Genomic DNA, 23,843 nt, shown 5'->3' with positions numbered 1-23,843 from the left:
ATTATGTTTGATCAGAATGAAGGAATTTAGGAACAGGAGGTTCTGGAGAGAGAGAAAGGTTAAATGTATAAACTGGATTCCTAAAAATAAAAATCAGAGAGGCTTGGACTCGAAACATAAATGGGGAAGTTAATATTAAAGGGATGATGGGACATCATTTCCCACAAAACTTAAGAGAAGGGTGAAAAGATGGCATCCAAAAAAAGAGATGGTAGCAGTCATTTATGGTTAAGAATTGCTTCACTGAGCAATGGGCAAAAAAATGAAGCATAAGAATCTATGTGGTAATAACAGCATTTGAACTGACCTACCTTAAATCTAATGTGGACAGAAGGGTGGGAATGGACAGAGTTGATTGATTGTAAATCCTTACGTGTATAAAATGCAGTTTCTGGGGTGTGGGAAAGTCATATAGATAAGCTATAAAGCAATTGTGGTGAGAGAGGGAAACACCAAGCTTTAGTCTTTGAAGCAAAAGTAAAATTCCTATTGTCCTACTCAACCTCCAAACCTTATCTTCCTCCCTCCCCACCCCTTTCATTGCTTTCTCTGTTTCTGGCTGTCTATGTCTGTCTCATGCACACAAACACTCTTTGCTGAAAAATGATTTGAATATGCACAGATTTTTAAAAACATAGTAGCAAAATAAGAAATACATAGGCATTTGAATTCATAGGTATGAGAGTGTGAGAAAGTAAGAGACACACAGAAAGAAATTATATATTACTTTTTAAATTAATTTTTCACTTACAAACTACATAAAAGCATTATTTTGGAAGGTTTTTCTGATTTTTAAAAACTTTATAAGGTATGTAATTAATTTCAAGTAGGTCTCCCTGCCTAAAGACTATGTTATCTACCTCTATAATGGTATTCTTTTCAGTATTTTTCAAGTGTTGTCCTTCCTTTTGAAATGTGTTTGCCTCAGAAACATTTATCAAAAGGTATGCTTTTGTGAGAAGTCTTAAGAAGCCATATAAATACTCATATATTACATGTCCCAGGATGATTTTTAAACAGCCAGAATGTCCAGGTAAATGAGGCACCGAGTTTGAATTAAAATTTTAAAAAAGGGACTAGATATGCATGCTAACAATTTATTTCTGAGGCTTTTTTAAAGCTGGTCCAAAATAATGAAAAAGAAAACTGTCTAGAGGCACTAAAAGATCTAAAAATGAGATATGAGGGGCTTAGTCTAATCCAGCCCTTTCCACATTTATATAGATTAAGCTATATACCTAAGGGGTCCTTGAGTGTTAACAAAGCTGTAAACAATTCAGAAGCCAACTCAGGTTCCCATGGAACATACAAACACATTTAATCTTTCTGAAAATACACAAGACTGATTAGACCAGGAATCTTTAAGTTTGCATAGTACTAATTTTCATTGAAGTGTTTATTCTAGAGAGACTAAGAAATTTGATCTTGATCTATGTTTGTTATAACTCTTGACTACTCTCTGTGGTATCTGTAAAAGCAACAAGGATGGTAAACCTTTTCAGGCAGGTAGCTGAAAGTAAAGACATTATGCAAAATAACAGGTGATTAAGATTCAGAAATATTTTCACCAGTCAGATTTTAAAGCTCTGGATTTTGTTTCTCAGTTCCCCTGCCTGCCTACCTGCCAACAATAACAAACAGAACTTTGGGGATGTAATGAAAGCTCATAAAGTCTGGGGCTAGAAGAATATAGTCTAAATAATCAAGAAATTTTAAGTAAGTCTAAGGATTTACCTAAGAAGAGACAACTGCTAGTGACTAAAGTGAATTTTCCCAGCTTTTTTTTTTTTCCTTTTTGGAGGGCAATTGGGTTAAGTGATTTGCCCAAGGTCACACAGCTAGTTTTTGTGTTAAGTGTGTGAGGTCAGATTTGAACTCAGGTCCTCCTGACTCCAGGGCCAATACTCTATTCACTGCGCCACCTAGCTGCCCCACTTTCCCAGCTTTTTGCCACAACAGTAGTTAGGTAGGGGAGCAGCATTGCTATTTGCCCTTCGACAAAGTCAGCAGATATCTATTTATTGAATACCTACTATGTGCTAAGTGCTGCATAAGATACAGTGATGAATAGTCTCTGATTTCAGAGATGAAAATAAAGTATGTGAAATACTAAATAATTGGACTAAATTAAAAAAAAAACCTTAAAATGGTTCAGCAAAGATTTTTTTTCTGCCTCATGTATGGAAGTTTCTTGGTAGTTGGTGGGTTTGACTCCTTTCTTCCCCATAGAAGTTGTTGCCTCAGATGACGGCCATGATAGCTACTCTGGAAGCAGGAATGATGGTCTGGCAGGTGCTGTCATACTCAGAGGTCTCCCATGTCTATCTTCCTATTATTCCAGGAAGGTCAAACTACCACCACTACCACTTTGAGCATGATCGAACCTCAGATTTTGATAAGGAGAGCTCAAGAATATGAGCACAGGAACCTTGGGAGTAGCCAGTCTCTTTGCCCCAAACCACCTGACCTATTTTCCAGTCCAGTCCCCCACAGACATCACTAAGAAAAGAAACCCTGGTGAAGAGGGAGGTCATTTTTCTTACCACCACCAGCAACAAATTCTGACCAACTGCCATCACTAGGTAGATAGGCACAGGGACCCTGAAAGTGGCAACATCCCCTAGATCATAATTACTATTTCTAGGCTAACCCTCATGACCATCATCTGGGAAAGCAATTTCTATGCAGAAGGGGCCAGACAGCAACTTCCGACCCCTGATGACTAATGATTTACCACATACAGGGCAAGTAAATCAGCCTAGCTGAAAAACAGAAGGGAGCATGTGCCAGATGCCACAATCATGTGATGGCTAGTGAAGATGAAGAAAGGAAAAATCTTGCCCCCAAAGTCCTTGGCACTGTCAAATGGTTCAATATGAGAAAGTTACACGGTCCTATCAGTGGAAATAACATAAATGAAGTGGAATTAATATCGACTTTGCCACTATAAGCTAAGGACCATGGGCCTTTTCCATTTGACTTGTAGCTAAAATTTCCATGTGTTTTGTCTTCCCCTTTAAAATGTGAGCTCCTTGACCTGTCTTTTATGTCTATATTCCCAGCTCTTAACATAGCGCTGCAATACATTAAGTACTCGTTACAGGTTTCATTCATTCAACAATAAAGTTCAACAATAAAGGGCAGTATGTGATTAACTGCCAAACCAAAGGACCCAGTTCAGCATAGAGAGGAATCACTGTCAGTTTGAGTGGGTCAGAAAGAACAGGAACCCCAGAATGATAAGTTAGGTTCAGATGAGTACAGACGGTGGGTAATGTCATTGGCTGAGAGAGGAAGGACGTGGGGAAATATTTGGAAAGCAGGAATGCATAAGATGAACTTTGAGAACAGTGTGAGCAGATCCATTTAGTTAGAATAGAAGGTTAACATAAAGGGAGCATCATGTTGAAAGATTTTCTGGTCTAAGTCTCACAAAGTAATCTTTAAGTTCAAAACATATCATACCTAGTGTATAATCATTCAGGCACTATTTAAGTATCGGTGACAGAAAAACAAGGAGACTAGTGGGAGCTAAGGAAGGCTTAGATTAAAATGATGATGACAGGAATGAAAAACAAGGGATAAAGATATGAGAAATTACGGAAGAAGAACAGATGGGATTTGATGTTGGATTGGGTATTGATATAGAGGAACAAAGGGCTGAAGATGAGACTAGTACTATGGGCCTGGTGATGGATTGCATTTCTGTTGTCCTGAAGACCAACCTAGCTAAATTCACATTGCATTATCACCCAGCGGACTGAAAAGCAACGTGTTTTGTTTTGTTTTGTGGACATAAACATTCTGGGAGACTATCTCATAAGTTTAAAGAGGGGTGACAATCTGCATTTACAGGAAAGAGCACCAATACTTTTGAAATCATGTTCAAGATAAGTGGTATTTTTCATTTCTTCCAATTGAAGGATGTGAATATCGAGGAGCAAGGCAGTAATGGGAAATGAACAGCTGGCTTCATAGATTGTAGAAAGAACAAGATTTTATTTTTGTGGATCTTTGTGTATAATGCCAAAATGATGGGCTTCAGTTAAGGGGCAAAGCGAATTTCAAAACGACAAAGAAGGGTATACTTGGCAAATTACTCAAAACTCAGAGGAAGAGACCTCTTTACTAAATTCTGAGGGTAAGGGATAAAAATGGCTTGATAAAACTGTAAAACACCAGAGTAGCATTTCTCAAAGAATGGTTCAGGGACCTCTGGCTGTCTCTGAGATCCTATCAGGATATCTGTGAGTTCAAAACTAGTTTTATAATAACATTATGACATTTTCATTTCTAATATTATAAATACAAATATATATAACATATATATATATATATATAAAACCCATACAAACAAAATCTCTTTATAGTCTTCAACAATTTTTCAGGGCATAAAGGGATCCTGAGGCTAAAATGTTTGAGAATCATTGCATTAGAGGGCATTAAATGAAATCATGAAGATGAACTATAGTGACAAAAAATGCCCAGTAATTCTCAGAAGAAAGTAACAGAGAAAATGAGGAGCAACATATTTTGTTTCAGATGGCCACATAAAAATATGAAGATTAAAAACATGTATTTCAAGCACATATCTGCTCCCAATCCACTTCTATCTACAAGTCCTACTTCTACCTACTGGAGCAGGAATTCTTAACGTTTTTTCTGTCATGGACCCCTTTGGCAATCTGGTAAGGTTAGACTTCTCAGAGTAATGCTTTTAGATGCATAAAATATATAAGATTTAAAGGAAACCAATTATTTTGAAATACAGTTATCAAAACATAAAACAAAGTTCACATCCCTGTCAGTTTCAAAAATCAAATGAAATGCTTCTACCACATAATAGCCCTTCATTGTAATACCATCAATTCTCTTCTATACATTAAGCATCCTCAGTTCTTCTTGATTCTTCTTTACATCTGTCCTAGTCAGGGATAGGAAAATATAGATTTAGGGCTACAAGGGTTCTTACAGATGTTCTTGTGGTCTTCTCATTTTATAGATAAGGAACCTGAGGTCAACGTAGTAAGTGGCCCTAGCAGTAAGTCATGACTAAAACTCATGTCTGCGAAGCCAATACTTACATCTGATGCCTTGGTTATCTGACCTATTTCCCCCATGCATTCTATTAAACCCCCTTCTAAGAATACATGTTTGAGCCTCTTCTTGGCCCCTAGCATTTATCCTCCTATGGGTAGAAAGGGTTAAATTTCTACTACATTCAAAAAAAAAAGGACACCCTGTGAGCCTTTAGCTCACATGAAGATGGTCCCTACTCATTTCAGAAACCTTTGTAGACTTGGATAATACTTTTCTTTCCAAAGCCTTATGCTGGCTCTACCAATCTGGATTCCACCATTCTTTTGAGGTTGGCGCAATTGGTTAATATGTGATCAACTTAAACTTTCAGATTACATATGAGTGACTTCTAGCCCAAATTTATGTAAAACTTCTAAACAATAAGAATAAAACATAGCTCCACTGAAGAACAAATGACAGGTTTTCTTTATCTATCTCTAACTGGCTAATTAACATGGCATAATCATAATAACATAATACATAATAACATAAAAACATAATACAGAAAATCCCTGAAGACTAAGTGTAGTTTTAATTTACTGAAGCTTTAATCTGCACTGAATTTTTTTAAGACACTATGTATATTACTTAGGCAAGCATGATTTTCCAGTGTATTTCTAAATTACACTTTTAATGACATTAATTTTAAATTACATAAGCTAATGTGATCACTTTTTAAAAATTATTTATTCGTTTATTTTTGGTGTTCAACATTCATTTCCACAAGATTCTGAGTTACAAATTTTCTCCCTGTCTTTCCCCTACCCCCCACCCCAAAATAGCAAGCCTACTGAATACCCCTTCCGTCAATAAGCTATCTTCCCCCATATCCCCTCTAACTTTCTAGTAGGGCAAAATGGGTTTCTATACCCCAGGGCATGTATATCTTATTTCCTAGCTTCATGTAAAAAGCATTTTTTTTAACAATTGTTTTTAAAACTTTGATTTCCATATTCTTTCTTTTCCTCCTTCCTCATCCACCCCTACTAGGAAGATAAGCAATTCAATTTAGGTTGTGCAAGTGCAGTTATGCAAAACGTTTCCATAGTAGATATATTGTGAAAGACTAACTATATTTCCCTCCATCCCATCCTGCCTCCCACTTATTCTATTTTCTACTTTGACCCTGTCACTTTTCAAGTGTGTGCTTTTAACGACCATCTCCCCCAATATGTTCTTCCTGCTATTATCATCCTTCCTCATCCCCTTCCCTCCCTCTACTTTTCTGTAGGGTAAGTTACCCAATTGAGTGTGCATGTTATTCCCTCCTTAAGCCAAATTTGGTAAGAGTATGGTTGACCCATTCCTTTTCGCCTTCCTGTTCTTCCCCTCCATTGTAACAGTTTTCTCTTGCCTCCTTTAATATGAAATAATTTACCCTATTCTATCTCTCTCTATCTCCTTCTCCCATTATATTCCTCTCACCTCTTAATTTTATTTTTTAGATATCATCTCTTCAACTGATCCTGTGCCCTCTGTCTATGAATACATGTACACACATATACACACACACATATATATTTATATACCCTCCTATACACACATATATACATACATATATGTGTATATATATATATATATATATATATATATATATATATATATTCCTTTCAACTATCCTCATACTGAGAAAATTTCATGAGTTACAATTATCGTTTTTCCATGTAGGAATGTAAATAGTTCAGCTTTAATAAGTTCCTTATGATTTCTTTTTTTCTGTTTACCTTCTCATGCTTCTCTTTCTTCTTGTATTGAAAGGCAAACTTTCTGTTCACCTCTGGGTTTTTCATCAAGAATGCTTGAAATTACTCTATTTCATTGAATGACCATATTTTCCCCTGAAGCATTATACACAGTCTTGCTGGGTAGGTGATTCTTGGTTTTAATCCTAGATCCTTTGACCTCTAGAATATTATAATTCTATCAGCATCTACATTAAGGGATCGAAGGGCTTGGAATATGATATTCCAGAGGTCAAAGGAGCTAGGATTAAAACCAAGAATCACCTACCCAGCAAAACTGAGGAAAATAATGTGTTTACTTTTATAAAAATAACTTTTATTCTAGCTAATGCAAATTAACAAGTTTGGCTGAATTTATGTTTAAATAGGTAAAACTGTAATACTAATTTGAAATCCTGAAGTACAAGCCTTTGTAAATTAAGGGTATCTACTTTTCAAGAGTTACATTCTAATCTTTATAATTTTTAGTGTGACTACTGATACCACCCATTGGCTAGTTGCTTGACAGTCACAAGGTGCTTTATGACAAAACAATTTTACTTATTTTAAACCAGTAAATAGTGGCTCTTCCCTAATTTCTAGAATTTAGCTTAGGAAGTTCATTTGAGAGGACACAAGAATAATGACATTTATAGAGCTACAGAGAATTTATTTTATTTTTGCAATGATTTCCCCCCTTTTCAATCTAGTAGCTCCATAATATATTGGGCTTTTACCAAACTGGAAAACTTCAAATATTAGGAGTAAAATTTGTCTGTCTCATGACTCATTAAGCTATTTAGTATACTTGCAAAATACTCCAATTGCATAGTATTGGCAACAATTAAATATGTGTGCATATGTAATTGGAATATGTATGTATGCAAATATACCATATAAAGTATATTTTATATGCATGCACATTATATATTCATACACATATGTGTGTATGTATGTGTGTGTGTATATATATATATATATATGATTTCATTAGTATCATTCTCTACAAATACCCATAACAAAGACAACATCAAAGATCTGTGATTTAATATGTGAGACCATATAATCCCAAGGCAGATCACATCCCATGTATATCTTAGTAAGCAAGTCTTAGAGGATTGTTTGAGGTTCAAAGATGTTAGATTTTACACAGCAAATGGAGCATTTTAACCAGCTTTTCCAGGCTCTAAGATTAATACTCCAACAACTTGTGACATATTGTCTCTCAAATAAATACTTGTTAATTGAATGAATATAAAGTATATTCTGCAGAAAGGAATGATGGGTTCTTTAATTTGATAATACGATCTTAACATTGGCTATTGCATTTGACCCAAATTGTGTTGCCTCTCTGCCTAGACTCTGTTTATGTTGCTGTAATCATTGTGTATGTCTTGCTTTGGCTTTTCTATCTTCATAGTGTATCACTTCATACAAATCCTCCTATGTTCTCCAGACTGTACACATTTGACATTCTTCCCAGTGCAATATATATATTTTCCTCATCAAACTATGAAGCCGCATTTTCAAATGGCTATAATTATGAAATGTTATCTTGCCTTAAAGATTTGCTTTTCACTCTACAATAAGCTCCTGAAAATAACGTTTAAAGCTGAAATAAAACTGTTAACAATTTCCCATGTGGAGCTGAGGCATCCATGCTGCCAAAATGAACAACAGGCAGGCCAGATGTGCTGCTAGAATAGAGTGAACCCAGCATGTATAAGCCAGGGACATAGTCTGAGAGTTATAATAGAAGCACAGAGAAAAATACTGCACCATAGAGACACAGTTCTGGGAGTTGGGGAAGACTATGTCTGGTAGGGGGGAAGTCTGAGCTTTGAATAAAAAATGCTCACTGTTGGCACTCCTGGACTTATTACAAAAATAAGTGTTAACCCATTTCTAAGTATGTGTTAAAAAATAATCCAATTAAATCAAAGGCAATGACTGAAGAATTTAAAGAAGCACGATTGGTGAGACAAAATTGAACCATCCCAGGGCTGTAAAGGAAAGAGTCTCTGTTTCATTAGCAGAGGAATGCGCAGGCCAACAGCAAGACCCTTCCAGAAGAGGTTTGAAACCTTTTCTTGCTGTGACCCTAAGTGGGATATAAAGGGTGTTGTATAAACCTTGAAAACCTGAAATGGAAATAAAATAGGTCTGACCTATTTTTACAAACCAATGAAATTTGTATATGTAAAATCCTTCACACACACACACAAAAAAAACAGATAAAAATGATAGCTTTTCTATTTATCAACCAGTCAACAAACAGTTACTAAATTCCAGGTACTTTGTTAAGTGAGAGGAATGCTGTTTTCTTTTTCAGTCATGTCCAACTCATCATGACCTCATTTGGGATTTTCTTGGCAAAGAGACTAGAATGGCTTGCCATTTCCTTCTCCGGCTCATTTTACAGATGAAGAAGTGGAGACAGAGTTAAGTGACTTACCTAGGGTCACACAGTAAGTGAGTGTCTGAGGCCACATTTGAACTTTAAGATGAGTCTTCTTCACTCCAAACCCAGCAGTCCATCCACTATAAAACCAAGCTGCCCCAGTGATAGGAATACAAACACAAAAATGAAAGCCCCTGCCCTCAAGAAGCTCACTTTCTAATTCTTCTAATGGGGGGAGGGGTAATATGAATATGTACAGATATATACAAAAGACACATAACTCATTCATCAAACAACTACTAAGTACTTAGACTTTGTATTAGATGCTAAGGAAGATAAGACATTTTACCCAGTTCCTGCCTTCAAAGAGATCACAATGATAATCGCAATACAAAAAAACAGTTATTTTCCACATTGCTTAGGTTTTTTCTTTTTTCTTTTTTTTTTGCTTTTTGGAGGGCAATTGGGGTTAAGTAACTTGCCCAAGGTTACATGGCTAGGTTTTTTTTTTGGGGGGGAGGTGGGGGTGGAGGGGAATGTTAAGTGTCTGAGGCCAGAACCGAACTCAGATCGTCCTGACTCTGGGGCCGGTGCTTTATTCACTGCACCACCTAGCCACCCTGCTTAGCTTCTTTTTTTCCCTGAATCTGGTCTCCATGTGATCCCAAAACTCACCTGTAAGTCAGGCAAAAATGAAAGAGAGAAGAATTTGCTTCTGTGGCAATGACTTTTTTTTTCTTTCTTCTTTTCTTGTACTTCATTATAAAGAAAAGGCAGTGCTTCTGGGGTTGGGGGGGGAGGGGCTTTGGATTTACCATCTGTTTCCTGGCCATATATGCCTTGCTTTTGTTTTTGACACCATGTTTGGGGAATTTCTTGTTGAGGATCCTTGACAACCCTTTGACAAATTTTAATGTTCTTGATGTGCAAAGGAATACTTGACAAAAGCTTTTTTTCATTAAATATCCATTTTCCTCTTAAAGATAAACTCAGTTTTGCTGTGTAGATGATTCTTGGTTTTAATCCTAGCTCATTTGCTATCAGGAATATCATATTCCAAGTCCTCTGATCCTTTAATGTAGAAGCTAATTGTGCTATCCAGTTTTTGTCTATAATATTTGAATTTGTTTTCTGACTGCTTGTGACATTTTCTCCTTAACCTGGGAACTCTTGAATTTGGCTATAATATTTCTGGGAGTTTTCATTTCGGTATTTCTTTAGGAGGTGATCAATGGATTCTTTCAATTTCTATTTTACCTTTTGTTTCTATGATATCAGGGCACTTTTCCTCTATAATTTCTTTTTTTTTTTTTTGTATTTTTAAGCAATCAGGGTTAAGTAACTTGCTCAAGGTTACACGGCCAGTTATTTCTGGGTGTGGTGCTGAGTGTCTGAGCCCGGGATTTGATCTCCAGGTCTTCTCAACACTGGAGCCGGTGCTCTTACTTGCTGTGCTACCTGGCCGCCCCTCCTCTATAATTTCTTGAAAGGTCTAGGTTCTATTTTTAGTTATGGCTTCAGGTAATTCAATAATTCTTACATTATCTCTCCTGGATCGATTTTTGAATAATTTCCCCATATTTCACATTTTCTTCTATTTTTCCATTCTTTTGATTTTTTTTTTTTTTTGTTCCTTGGAGTCATTACTTTCTATTTAGTCAATTCTAATTTTTAAGGAATTCTCTTTGGTTTGTGTATGCCTCTTGTACCATTTGGCCTATAGTTTTAAGGTAGTTTTTTTCAGTATTATTTTTTATGCTTCCTTTGCTCAATTGTTGAATCTTTTTTTCATGATTTTCTTACATCATTCTCATTTCCCAATTTTCTCTTTACTTCTATTTAATTTTCTGAGATTTTCCAAGAACTATTTTTTGGGGCTGAACCAGTTCATATTTTTATTGGAGGCTTTGAATGTTCTTGTTTTGACTTTGTTGTGTTCTTCTGAGTTTGTGTTTTGATTTTCCTTATCTCCATAGTAACCTTCTATGGTCAGATTCTTTTCTTGTTATTCATCCTTTTTTCAGCCTATTTCTTGACTTTTAACTTTATGTTAAAGTTGAGTTTTGCAACAAGGGAGGTGGAAGCACTGTCCCAATCTTCAGGTTTTTTGTGTTGCTGGTTTTAGAATCAGTTATGGGGATCCATAAGTTTTCAGTTGTTCCAATGGGATATGATCAAGGGAGAGAAGTGGTCAATGTTCTCCTGCCCTGTGCTCTGGTCCATTAGTGACCATAAGTACTCTTTTCCACCCTGGAACTGTTACCAGGGTCTCCACTCAACTGAGACCCCACACTCTAATGTGCTAATACCCTTTCTCACCTTGGATGGTGACCCAGAATTGCATATGGGCAATGCATTAGAATCCTGCACCTAGTGTCAACAATAGGTCCCCTGTATTGTCCTTCTGACAAGTTATTTAACCCCTTTAAAGCCTATGGGCTTCTATGGATTCAGTCATTACCAGGGTCTGTTGCTGGCTTGCTAGAGTGGGACTTGTGCTAGAGTAGTCCCCACTCTCTCCCCCGTGAGACATCTTTCCTCATGACTTTCTAAGTTGACTGGAAAATTATTTCATCTCATCCTTTTTTGCTGGTTCTGCCACTGCATACTTCATTTTGAGACATTATTTACAGTTGTTTAGAGGGTAATTTTAGAGAGCTCAGGGTAATGCCTGCCTTTACTACACCCATTCCACCATGTCTTAAAGCACCTAGCTCAGGGGCAACAGAAAAATGAAACAAAACAAAGCAAAACTCTAGAGTCTGTCTTTATCTGTTAAATTTTGTTTAATGGAAAGCATCTTGGATTTGGGGATGAGAGGATCAAATGCTGGGTATATTATTCACTATCCATGGAACCTAGGATCAGTTACTCATCTTCCTCCTTTTAGTTTTCTTTGAAAATTCAATCTGGGTGTAAATACTACTTACTTATCTATGTGACTCTTGAAAAGTTACATAATTTCTTTAAATCTCAGTTTCCTCATCTGTAAAATAAGTGGGATTGATTCAATGACCTCCAAAGTTCCATCAAATTGTGAATATATGATACTATAATCTAGGCCTATATGATCCCTAGGGTCCATTGCAATTATAAGTATTATTTTTAAAGAAATAGAGATTCCCTATGGATACCTGAACAAAAGAGTGGCTGCAGAGTTTCCCAATAACTCCTGAACCAAAATCTTGAAAATCTATGCAGACTGAAAAATGATAAACAAATCCAATGAGAGACTACAAAAATGAGAGACTATCTTCCATCAAATATATGCACAAAACATGTTCAAAAAAGCCCACAGTCAACAGAAAATCGGGTCCCATAAACAAAATGAGTGTTAGCACAGCCAGAAATAGAAAATATTTAGGCTTCAAGGCCCTATGTTCAGAAATAGCAAGTTGCTAAAGTTCTGTCACAGTTTAAAGATCACAGTGTGTGATCCTTGGAAGTCTTTGGGGGAAGCAGGCGGTGATCATACCAGTCCCTGGTATTGCAGTATGAAGTATGTGCAGTAGGAATGCTTATACTGGGCCAGTCCTGGGTCAGGGGTTTTCAGGTCACTAACAATCTGTACTGAAATGCCAGAGAGGATGCTGAAAGTATACGATTCTTAAACTCAAAGATAAAGGTGTGGAAACCCAGAATTTCCAGGATTGGGTCAAGATTGGTTGACTTGCTGACCCATGAATGATGTCAGAGGAGGATTCTGTCTTTGACACAAAGCCCAAACTCAGGCATTACAGCTGAAGAGATGAGTAAATAAAACAAAACACCAACCAGTATCGAAAATTAGTACACATCTAACTCTACAAAAACTTTAACCTGAGTCTTACAGGAAAAAACAACACAATTCTCCACACATACTAAAGAAATATTTAGAAAAAATAAAGTAAGAGATTTAATTAGATAATGAAAAAGAAACTCTAGAGGAAAGAAATGGAAGAATAAATAGTTTAGAAGAGAAAGCGGTAAACCTGACACAAGAAATGAAATCTGTAAAGTGCTAGACTTGACCAAACAAATCAATGATGACACGAGACAACAAGAAATATTAAAACATATCAAAAGATTTAAAAATAGAAGAAAACATGAGATATCTGGTACTTAAAAAGTTGAAAAAAATGTCGAGGATAAATAATTTCTGTATCATTCAATACCCTCATATCCATAATTAAAACACTATATAATATCTTTAAAAACAATCATAAATTAAAACTGCTCAGATTGATTAGAACCACAAACTGAAGATAGAATCTACCAATTGTCTGAAAGAAATCCAAAAAGGGAGAGTCCCAGGAATTCCATAGTACAAACAATTCCAAGCTTCCATGACAAAGAAGACATACTATAAGCATCCAGAAAGTAAGTAAAGTATAAAAGAAATACAATAAGAATCATGACAGTTTCAACTATAAATAAATTATCCCAAAGGGAAAAAAATGCTAACAACCAAGAATAACTTACTTTAAAGCATTTCCAATTAAAAGACCAAAGCTAAGTAGAAATTTTAAGTCCAGACAAACTTGTTTATATTTAATTATGTAATTCTAAAGAGTTATATAACAAGGTAGTGCTAATATTCTAATAAGAAGAGTAGAAACAAGTACGTTTTTCAGATCTTTAATAGCTACAAGGGATTTAAAAACATAAAAATGTCCTGAAGCGGGATTATTTTTCTTGTGAGATTTTTGAAGACCAAAGGCAAAGGAAGGAAAAATGAATATACTAGTGTGAGAAAAGAGGAAGAAGAAGGGGAGCAATTTGCTATTTCTTAGAAGTAGTATATTAAAAAACAATGGAGGAATGAGTTGTAGGGAATGGGCATCAGATGAGATCCACACATCTGAAAGCTACAAAGGAAGGTTGAATATCTATATATGGTTTGGCATGGAAATACCTCAAACACCATAGGGAAATAAGGCAAGGAATGGAGGTTAAGAGTGAGGATGACACTAATGGGGTTGTAGGAATAGGAGTAAACTACATTGCCTGTTCCTAAAGGATTAAAAGGGGGGAGAGGAGGAGAAAAGAACGAGAATCTAAGGGAATGTCTAAGCTTTCCTTTTTCTAGGGATGTGCTAAATCCTGATTGAACCATTTGCAATAGCTGATTGGTAAATTTTCAGTGTGAGAATTTCAATCTCAGAAATAAGTAATTGCTAAAAATTAGGCATCTATTTATTGTTTTGTTGATTAGAACTCTGAAAGTGATGGAGAAAATGTTAACAATGTAGATTAACATTAAAGGTGTGTCATGGATACATTTTGTTTTAGCAATCCAGTTCTTAAACATTTCCTACCACGCTGCTCTTAGGCAATTACAGAAAGAATGAAGAAATTAATGACATATCTGTGCGATGGCATATTATTGTTCTATCAAAAATGATGAGATGATTTCAGAGAATGATGAATAGTGTGAACTGACACAAAGTGAAATAAGCTGAAACAGGAGAACAATTTATACACATGGATGACAACATTAGAAAGAAAAACAGCTTTTAAAGACTTACAAATTAGGAACAAAGCAATTACCAACCATGCCTCCAGATGACATATGATTAATAGTTATCCATCTCCTGACAGAGAGGTGATGAATATGAGATGAAGAAAGAGATACATGTTTTTGTATATGACCATTGTGTGGAAATAATAATAATAATAATAATTTGCTGCTATTACTACTTGTATTACTATTACTAATAATAATCATAAAAATCTTAAACTTATTTATTACAAGTTTTACCTCTTTCTTCCTTCTGATTAATGAGGAAAGGTATGATAAGAGGGTGTTCACAATAGTGATGCCTACCCCACAAAAAAGAGGATCATTGGAATATTTTTAAAAATTAACAGAAAAAAATAAAATTTAGAAGGAAGCACAGATAAGGACAATTTTGATTGAAATGTAAAATTTATTTTTTCTTTAAAAAAACAAGCAATATAAAATTTAGATTTATGGTTTCATATAGAACCTTCTTTTGTCATCTACCATGTATATGAAAATGTACTTTATTTGACATATAAGGTAAAAACAAAGAAATCTTAAAAATTTAAAGTAAGTAAATGGCTACTGGTGATCAATCTTACACTTATTCATGATAAATTTAATGAATTTTGTCATGAATATCTTGGCTCCTTGCTCCCCTTCTGTTTCAAGAATTACTGTTAGTTTCATTATGACATGGATGCACAGGAATTTGTGAACCAATCTAAATTTTTAGGAGACATACAAAATGATCTAAGGCTGGTGATGAGATCTAAGGAGAACAGAAAGGGCTTTTTACCTATTATAGGGAAAAAAAGAAAAGTTAAAGAATGAGATAAAGGCACCGTTTCAGTGGGAGAGGTTATGGGGCAGGGGGGAAATCTAATATTTATATGGATCAAAGATCATTTCAAAAATACCCTTGGAGGAAGGTGCTATTATTATTGACATTTTACAGATGACAAAACTGCAGCAGTCAGAGATTGACTTGCTCAGGATTACAAAGCTATTAACTGTCTAAAGTTGTGTTTGAATTTAGATCTTGACTCCCAAGTCCAGTGCTCTATTCACTGGGCCACTTACTGTGTCTAATGACACAAATGCTAATCTCCTAATGACAGAGAGAAAGCAAGACTATGTGACTCTGATTTTTCTTCTGTTTTCTCTGACAAGGAGAATTATCTTGGTCATGGGAGAAGAAATCATACCAGTGATAATTTGTAGGAAAGGGAATATTTAGCCTAGAGAAAACTTATGAGGTATAAGATGGCTATTTCAAGTATTTGAAGAACTATCACACGGAAAATTAGATGATACATTTGGCAACAGAAGCTAGGTTTTATGAGCAATATGCTAAAAGAGCAGGTAGGAAGGTTTTGGTTCAGTGTAAGAAAGGATCTTTATTGTTAGGAATGCACAGAAATAGAAAACTCTCACTTTTGAGATAGTGAATTCCCCAGTAATTGGAGATCATAAAGCAAAGTTCAATGACAATTTCTCATTAATGTTTTAGAGAGAATTCTTGATCAGTTACGGGTTGGATTGGATACTCTCTGAGGTGGTTTGGAGTTTTGTTAATCCCAAGTGGTTTGCCTATGTAAATGCCAATTTATCTTGATGATTTTTTATGGATACAAATCATACAACACTGTAATCACAGAAGTGAATGGTAAATGACACAAAGATCACAAGCAACATCATCAAAGGCATGTATAATGTGGAAAATTAAGTAGACTAGTCATGTAATGAAAGTGGGAGATAATAGTTATGCACCCAGGACATTGCAAATGTATCTATGCAATATTACAATAAGTAAATGAAGACTTCTAACATATTGGAAAAGATAAAATTATTGCAAAAAGATGAGAAAGTATGAATAGGCTGTGATTCACAAGGCTGGAAAAAATTCCCACAGAGGCAAGGTCACACACACACACACACACACACACACACACACACACACTGCCCATCCTTCTACCCATATCCCCCCCACCAAAAAAGAAAGTGAGGAAAATATTTTTTAAACTTTCCTTTCTGAAGCTCTGAAGATGGAAATATGAGTGTTTATAATTCCAATATGAGATTTTAGTGCATACAACAATTTAGGATGTTATCTCCATATTTGTAAAAAAGGCTCACAGGTCATATAAAATGAACAAACTGAGGTCAAGAAAGCCTTAAACTTAATTAAGGAGGTTAATTTACTTGTTCAAGGTCACATAGGTGGTTAGTTTAGAGGTAGTATTTGAATCTTGGTCCTATAATTCCAGAACTATTGTTCTTTCTACAGTGCCCTTATCTGCCACATCCTGAGAGCATTAATGGGTAAGTGGCACAGTGGACAGAGAGCTATGTTCTGTGATGTGTCTTTTGTTCTTGAAGAGGACTTGATATCAGGGAGATGATGACAGGACTTGCAATTGACTTTGATTTCAGTGAGGGAGGGCTGTGCAAAGTCATCAGCCTCACTTTCTCCTCCAGAGTCATCTAGGTCCAAGGAACAGATATCAATCAGATTTAGTAGAGATGGAGCAAAATGCAGTGGGAAATCTTGGTCTTTTTAAGCAAAGGTCTTTTCAGGTTCTTACTTAGAGTGAAGCAATACTCATTCAATGCATAGCCCTCTTTAAGAAGTGAGTCAAGGGCTGGCCCCTTTAATTTAAATGAATGAATGAATGAACAAACAAACAATCAAACAAACAAATAAATAAGTGACCTGGGAGGGGAAGAGCCCCTGGTTACTGGCCAAAAGGGCAACCGTTACTATTTACATTCACTCTGAGCCAGGAATGCCAAAAAAAATAACCATGGTGTAGTGCTTGAGCAGGTACCTACTGTTCAATTCATGAGATCCAGAATGAATTGGCCTTAAGACTTTGTCTTTAAGAAATAAATCTATCCAGCAAACATCAAGTTAACTAGGTATCTTTTGGCCTTCAGAATTTACCTTCCTTTGGTCAGAATACCCTCCAAGAGGGAAGAAAGGAGAGGAGGGAAGAAAGGAGAGGAGAGAAGAAAAGAGGAGAGGACAGAAGCAGAACGGAGGGGTCAGAGTGATTGCTGAATTAGAACTGGTCAGCTGGGTCCACATTCATTTCAGACTACTCACTCACACACTGTAGTTTGTCCTTCTCTCTTGAAAAGAACCATGACATCAGGGAGATGATGACATGGCTTGCAATTGACTTTGATTTGAGGGAGGGAGGACTGTGCAAAGTCACCAGCCTCACTTTCTCCACCAGAGCCACATGGGTCCAGTGGCTAGAAATCAATCAGGATGACTGAAGAGTTCAAAAGGGGCCTCAGTTACTTACTAGCTGTGAGACCCAAGGCAAGTCATTTAGCCCTTTTTGCCTCATTTTACTCATTTGTAAAGTGAGCTAGAGAGGGAAATGGAAAACAATTCTAGTATCTTTGCCAAGAAAACCCCAATTGGGGTCATGAAAAGTTAGACATGACTGAACACGCACTAGATTATTATTGTTTGTTCTTCTTGTTATTATTCTGTGTTTAAAAAAATATTGAACCTCGCAAAAGCCTCACAGGGCTTTTGCAAACTCTAATAATGGATTCTGACATCAGGATAGAAGGATGCTGCTCTGCTAGCTTTCTGGAGAGTTTGAATTCATTGCTAAGGCACACATTTTTGGCTGTGTTGTTTTTTTTTTTTTAAACTAAACAGCAACATTGGGCAGGTGTGGTATTCCTTTGTGGTCCTGAGCTAGTTACAAACACATTTTATTCTTTTCTTTACTGAAAAATAAAAATAATAACTAAAGTTCCCAGTTCCTTCTGATACATTAACTAATTACCAAAGGGTTAAACAAAATTTAGCACTTCACCGAAAATTCAGGTTTAATCCCATAGCATTTAAATGGTTATCAGCATCCTTTGAAATGTTGATCAGCAAGAAGACTGACAGCTCTATATCTAGGCAACTTGCCAGGGGGGAAAAATATTCTCTGTTGCTGCCAGAGTTTCTACCAGCTGCTAGAGGAAGATTACCAAATAATCCGTCTACCCTATTTTTGCAGGAAAATAGCTATGAAATATGGGAAAAGAGTGTGGAGAAATAGGACATTTAGTGACCGACTTTAAATGCTTTTAAGTCTTAATTTTTGGCTGAGCATCTACTTTCTGAGAAAATCCCCCAACTGAGAACATCTCTATGTGGCCAGACTGAACTGTTAGAGCCTAATAGTATGATTTCAATCAGACCACCAGAATGTAAGGGCAATTGAGGATGAGGTGGATGCTGTTACATTAGTTATGGGGAATAGTCCATGCCTGTTGCCTCAATTTACCCCTGAAATGCCTATTTTCCATGCTAAAGTCTATGATTCCTGTTTGGATTGGATGTCATTGTAGAGTTTGTTGATTCACTCAAAGAAATATGTTTAACAGAATCAAGGTAGTTTTGTCCATGGAGTTAATGACCCTGAAATGAAAAGGCTGGACAGAATCATGGAGATTTATTTGGGAACAGTGTGGAAAACTTGAATATGTACGATTTCCTGCAACATGCAAATCATAATGCTTGTATGCAGGATCTGTGATGCCACTGGCAACTGCCATCATCTAAGTCAGATTGACAACCACCTATTATTCTATAGATAAATCATGGGAAGTTGCCCGGATCATACATAGATTAAATGATGTTCTCATAAATATCAGAGGCAAAATTTGAACCCAAATATGTCCAGTACTGAATCCACTAAAATCCACAGTTTCATTTAAACACACTTCAATATTGTTTTATTTGTAGTATTTTCTTTGGGTGGGGGGGGAAGGGGAGAGAAGGAGTCTAGATTTGTCATTTCATCAGTGTGGGGAACCTCAGGTTAGAAACAGACTATTCAGATTCAGAAAAAGTATCATAACTGTAATTTATAGAATCAGAATGATGCCTGAGGCACTGAGAAATCAGATGATTTCCTAATGGTCACACAGGCCATGAAAGTGCCAGAGACAGAACTTTAGTCAAAATCTTCATAACTTCAAAGCCAATCCTTATCATGCCAGCTTCTCTAAATAAATAAAAGAGACAAAATGTTATGACTGACATCACTGCATAGACTTTCTTTCATTGTTTTTTACTTAGTAGTAATCATTTTAATATGTAATGCTTTCCTTTCCATTTTTTGGCACCTGTTAGTGCAGTTCACAGAAATGCATGACCATCAATAATTTATTCTATCCTTTGAACTTGCATGACACTTATCTCCATCATATTGACTACTGCTCATCCATTATAGTCCTAGGGCAATGTCTCACTGTGCCATGGCGGTACTACCAATAAGACAAATATACATAAAGGGCTGTATAAACATTTAATAATAATAATAACAAACAAGTCTTAGATAGTTTAAAATCAGCATTAGTGGGGATGCCCACAGAGATAAAATCCCAGGTCTTAGAATTACTGAAGTACTGATCTCCTGAGTCAATAATGGTCTTTTTTTCAGATGTTACATGCCATTCTGTTCTGTACTTCTCTGATGTACTTTAAAATTAACAATGTATGTTATATGTCTCTTGGTGTTTTTTACTCCTACCAAACCATAAACTTCATAAGGATGAGCATTGTTTGAAGTAGATGCAACATGCTATAGTGGAAAAAGTCTTCACTTTGAAGTCAGAAGATGTAGGTCCAAATTCTCCCTGTTTGCTCATGTTGCTCAAGCTTCTTGGTTCAACCATAAGATAAGAAAATAAACCTAAATGATTCGTGAGGTTCTTTCCAGTTCTTAATCTATTATCTATACATTGAGGTATCTCTCAGGTACTCAGGTACAGTGCTTTGCTTCCAGGGCTAAGGATTGAATCTGTTACTTATTTGGTATAGGGAGCTCTCAAGCGAACACATAATAGATACTCAGCAATTTGACTAAGGTAACACAGCCAGAATGTATCAGAAATGGGGCTTGACCCAAGATCTTCTTGGATCTGAGGTCACATTTCTATTTATTATTCCATGATGCCTCTCAGTATTGAGAGATACTTAAATGTTATTATATTGTCATTTAGCCATTTTCTATTCATGTAACTTGTCTCCTTCATGAGATGTTGGTGTACAGGGACCATTGCCTAATGAGGTTATGTCCATAGCAAAATGGCTCAAATTTTGTGATTGGATGGTGGAATCAGCCAAGTTAATTACCTTATCACCTAAAATATAGAGAATAGTGATTGAGACAGTGATGGCAAAGCTCTAATTTTATATCAGCAAATCTGCTTATAAAAAGTAGTTCATAGCAGAATCAATATTTATATAGATTACTAGGTTTATAACATTTTACATACACACATTGTGTGTATATATGTATGTGTATATATACACACACACACACACACACATATATATATATATAGTCGACCTATTTAAAACGTTTGGTTAAAGCAGACAAATAATGATATACTGATATTTCATTTTATTCCTTTAAACTAGAAAACTTGTACAAGGAGTGCAGGAGCTGAGTTCTGACTGATGAACAGAAGAATCAGAAGACTTTTTATACAATTTAAAACCTGACCATGTCACACAAATTCATGATCCCCATTTATTACCATCTATATGTGAAAAGGAAGTTTCTTGTTTTAAATGCAAATTGACAACAAATGGAGCAGGGTCCATTTACATTTTATGGTTTCAGGATGTCTGTTTTCCTCCCATATGGAGTAAGTCCCAAGATAAGGGGAATCTTGCCTTTGGTTTCTGAAGTTTCTGATACAGGAAAAGGCATTTTCAAGGCAAGGATGATTAATTCAGACTTTGGCCAAAATATGATATTTAATGATTATATATATATAAACACACACACATATATATATATATGTATCTATGTATATAATCTCAATTGAGTTTCACAATAACCTGTTAGATAGGTACTATTATTATCACCATTTTTAAGGTGGGAAACTGAGTCTGAGAGAAGTTAGGTGACTTCCCCATGTTCACACAGCTATAACCACTTAAGGTAGCATTAAGAGTCATATCTTCCTGATTCCAACACCAGCATTCTATTCCATTCCTTTAATACACTACTTCCTTATATGGCTTCAAAATTTGTGATTAATTTTCCTAATGTAAAAATGGGGGGAAAATTGTATTTGGATTTAGAAATTGGTGTTAAAATCATGACTCCATACTTCTGTGACCTAGGCTAACTTATTTAACTTCTCTGATTTTTGGTTTCTGAACCTATAAACTGAGGATACTGGGTTAGGTAATCTCTGAGATTCCTTCAAGCTCTAAATCTCTGACCTTGTAAGTAGGAAGGATCAGTACCATTCACTATGTTACTGATAAAGTTCTGAAAAAGTCAAGTGACTTTCCCAGGAGTTCAAAATCAGGCATCCTTATTACATGCCTGAATCTCTTGTCATGACATCACAAAGCCCCATGAAAATGCAAAAAAAGAAACTCCTTCACAGTTGGTGTAAAAAACATCTGGTGTTCAACTCTCCATTAATACACCATTTAGTTAAATTCAGAGGTCAAGAAGTGCTACTTACTAAGGCAAATTTTTTATTGAGAATCATCTGCTCCACCAGGGATGACTCGTTATGGAAGAGATGGGGCTGCATATGACTCCACATGTGAGGAAACCACCAGAACTCATCCACAGACCCCAGCAAGAGGTCATCCCCTTCATCTTCTTCTTCTGTTCCTACAGAGATAAAAAGGTTATATCATTTTTTCCCATTCACAGTGAGAATATGTGCCTTAATAGCTCAAGGTTTTGTGCACCAAGGTATAACAGAAAAAAACTTTGTGATACAATGATAACAACCTGAGTTGATGATAAAGAGGATAATGATACCTTTATTTAAAATAGCACCTTAACATTTACCTAGTATTTTCCTCAAAATAGGCTTACTGGGTGGACAGTATAAATATTAACATCCCCATTTTACATAAAAGGAAAATGATCTTCAAAGATTATGCATGTCTTGTTCAAAGTTACTCAGCTACTATGGAAAGCAGAATAATGGCCAAAATTTTTGAAAAAAAAGTTAATCACAAAATGAATGAACCAAATTATTGCAGAATAGAAATATTCAACTCTTAATTGGCTTTCTAGAAAGCTCAGATTAAAATCATTCAGCTCTCTTAGATTTTGTCCAGGTTGCCAAAAATGAAACATTTATGCAATGATTTTGAAGACTGTCAAAACAGTACATCTGGAAAAATGAGCTTTAGAGAGTAGCAGAAAAAGTTGAGGGAAATGATATATAGATAGATAGATGGACAGATAGATACATACATACATACATAAACACATAGATATGGGAGGAAGGTAAAACGTAAAGACAGGAAAATATAATTTCACATGAGGAGATAGTTATGCCATCAGAATAATTTGTTTCTTTATGTTGGACGCCCTTGAATCCAGGGGTGAGGTTAGTTAAGTATAATCCTTGTTGTTAGCCTTAGAGGCTTACAACAGTCAACTGGCACATCCACAGCACAACAACAAAACATGTGTTCCTGACTTTAGGTCCAACATTTATTTATAAGAGGGTGTTGCCTCTCTGTTGGACTAGACAATTTTAGGGTAGTCCTGCAGATACCGAGAAAAAGGAATGGAGAGAACAATGGAAATGAAAGAGAAAAAAAAATGAATGAAGGATGTGAAAAGACAACAGAGGTGATAAAGTAGCTCTAAAAAACTACCTCTAGGGTCATTTACTAATAATTAGGATGCCCACTCCATCCCAGCTCTAGGCCTCTATCTAAGGGGAAATGGACTTCTGAACCCAATATCGAAGCCTAATTCCACAGAACCAGTGCTTCTATTCCTCTATTGTCTTATAGTTGGCCTTTGTTCTTTTCTTTCTGCTTTCCCTGCTATTGACTGTAACCAATATTTGAACTTCAGAGTAAAGTACATTAACTAATAGAAAATGTTTCAGTTTCCCCAGGCATACAGTTTATTTCCCAAAGCATGAAACGTGAGCACTCTAATGTGAGTAACTATTTTCCTGGCAAAACTTCAAATGATATTAATGGTCATAAAATTATCCAGCCTTATTTAAAATTCAGCCACAGAATTTGATCCCACAATCTCTTAGAGCAGAAAAATTTTCAAACTACACGTTCACAGTATGAAGAAAGAAATCTTTTTTATTCTCCCTCTCTCTGTCTCTTTCTCTCTCT

General features: G+C 35.8%; 1 protein-coding gene across 3 annotated transcripts in view; it reads right to left on the bottom strand.

Annotated features, from left to right (window-relative positions):
• Nucleotides 1-23,843, bottom strand: part of LOC138167030 (bifunctional heparan sulfate N-deacetylase/N-sulfotransferase 3) — a 233,962-nt gene that overhangs the window by 118,134 nt on the left and 91,985 nt on the right. For all 3 annotated transcript variants that reach the window (XM_069095607.1, XM_069095589.1, XM_069095598.1), the window contains exon 4: nt 22,199-22,353. In XM_069095607.1, coding sequence (XP_068951708.1) covers nt 22,199-22,353 — 155 coding nt within the window. The remainder of the gene's footprint in view (nt 1-22,198; nt 22,354-23,843) is intronic.

This window comes from Petaurus breviceps, unplaced genomic scaffold, assembly GCF_028583685.1.
Source record: "Petaurus breviceps papuanus isolate PSGF00001 unplaced genomic scaffold, PetGlider_PUasm1.0 126, whole genome shotgun sequence".
NCBI classification, from domain to species: Eukaryota; Metazoa; Chordata; class Mammalia; order Diprotodontia; family Petauridae; genus Petaurus; species Petaurus breviceps.
This window is presented reverse-complemented; position numbering and strand designations above follow the sequence as displayed.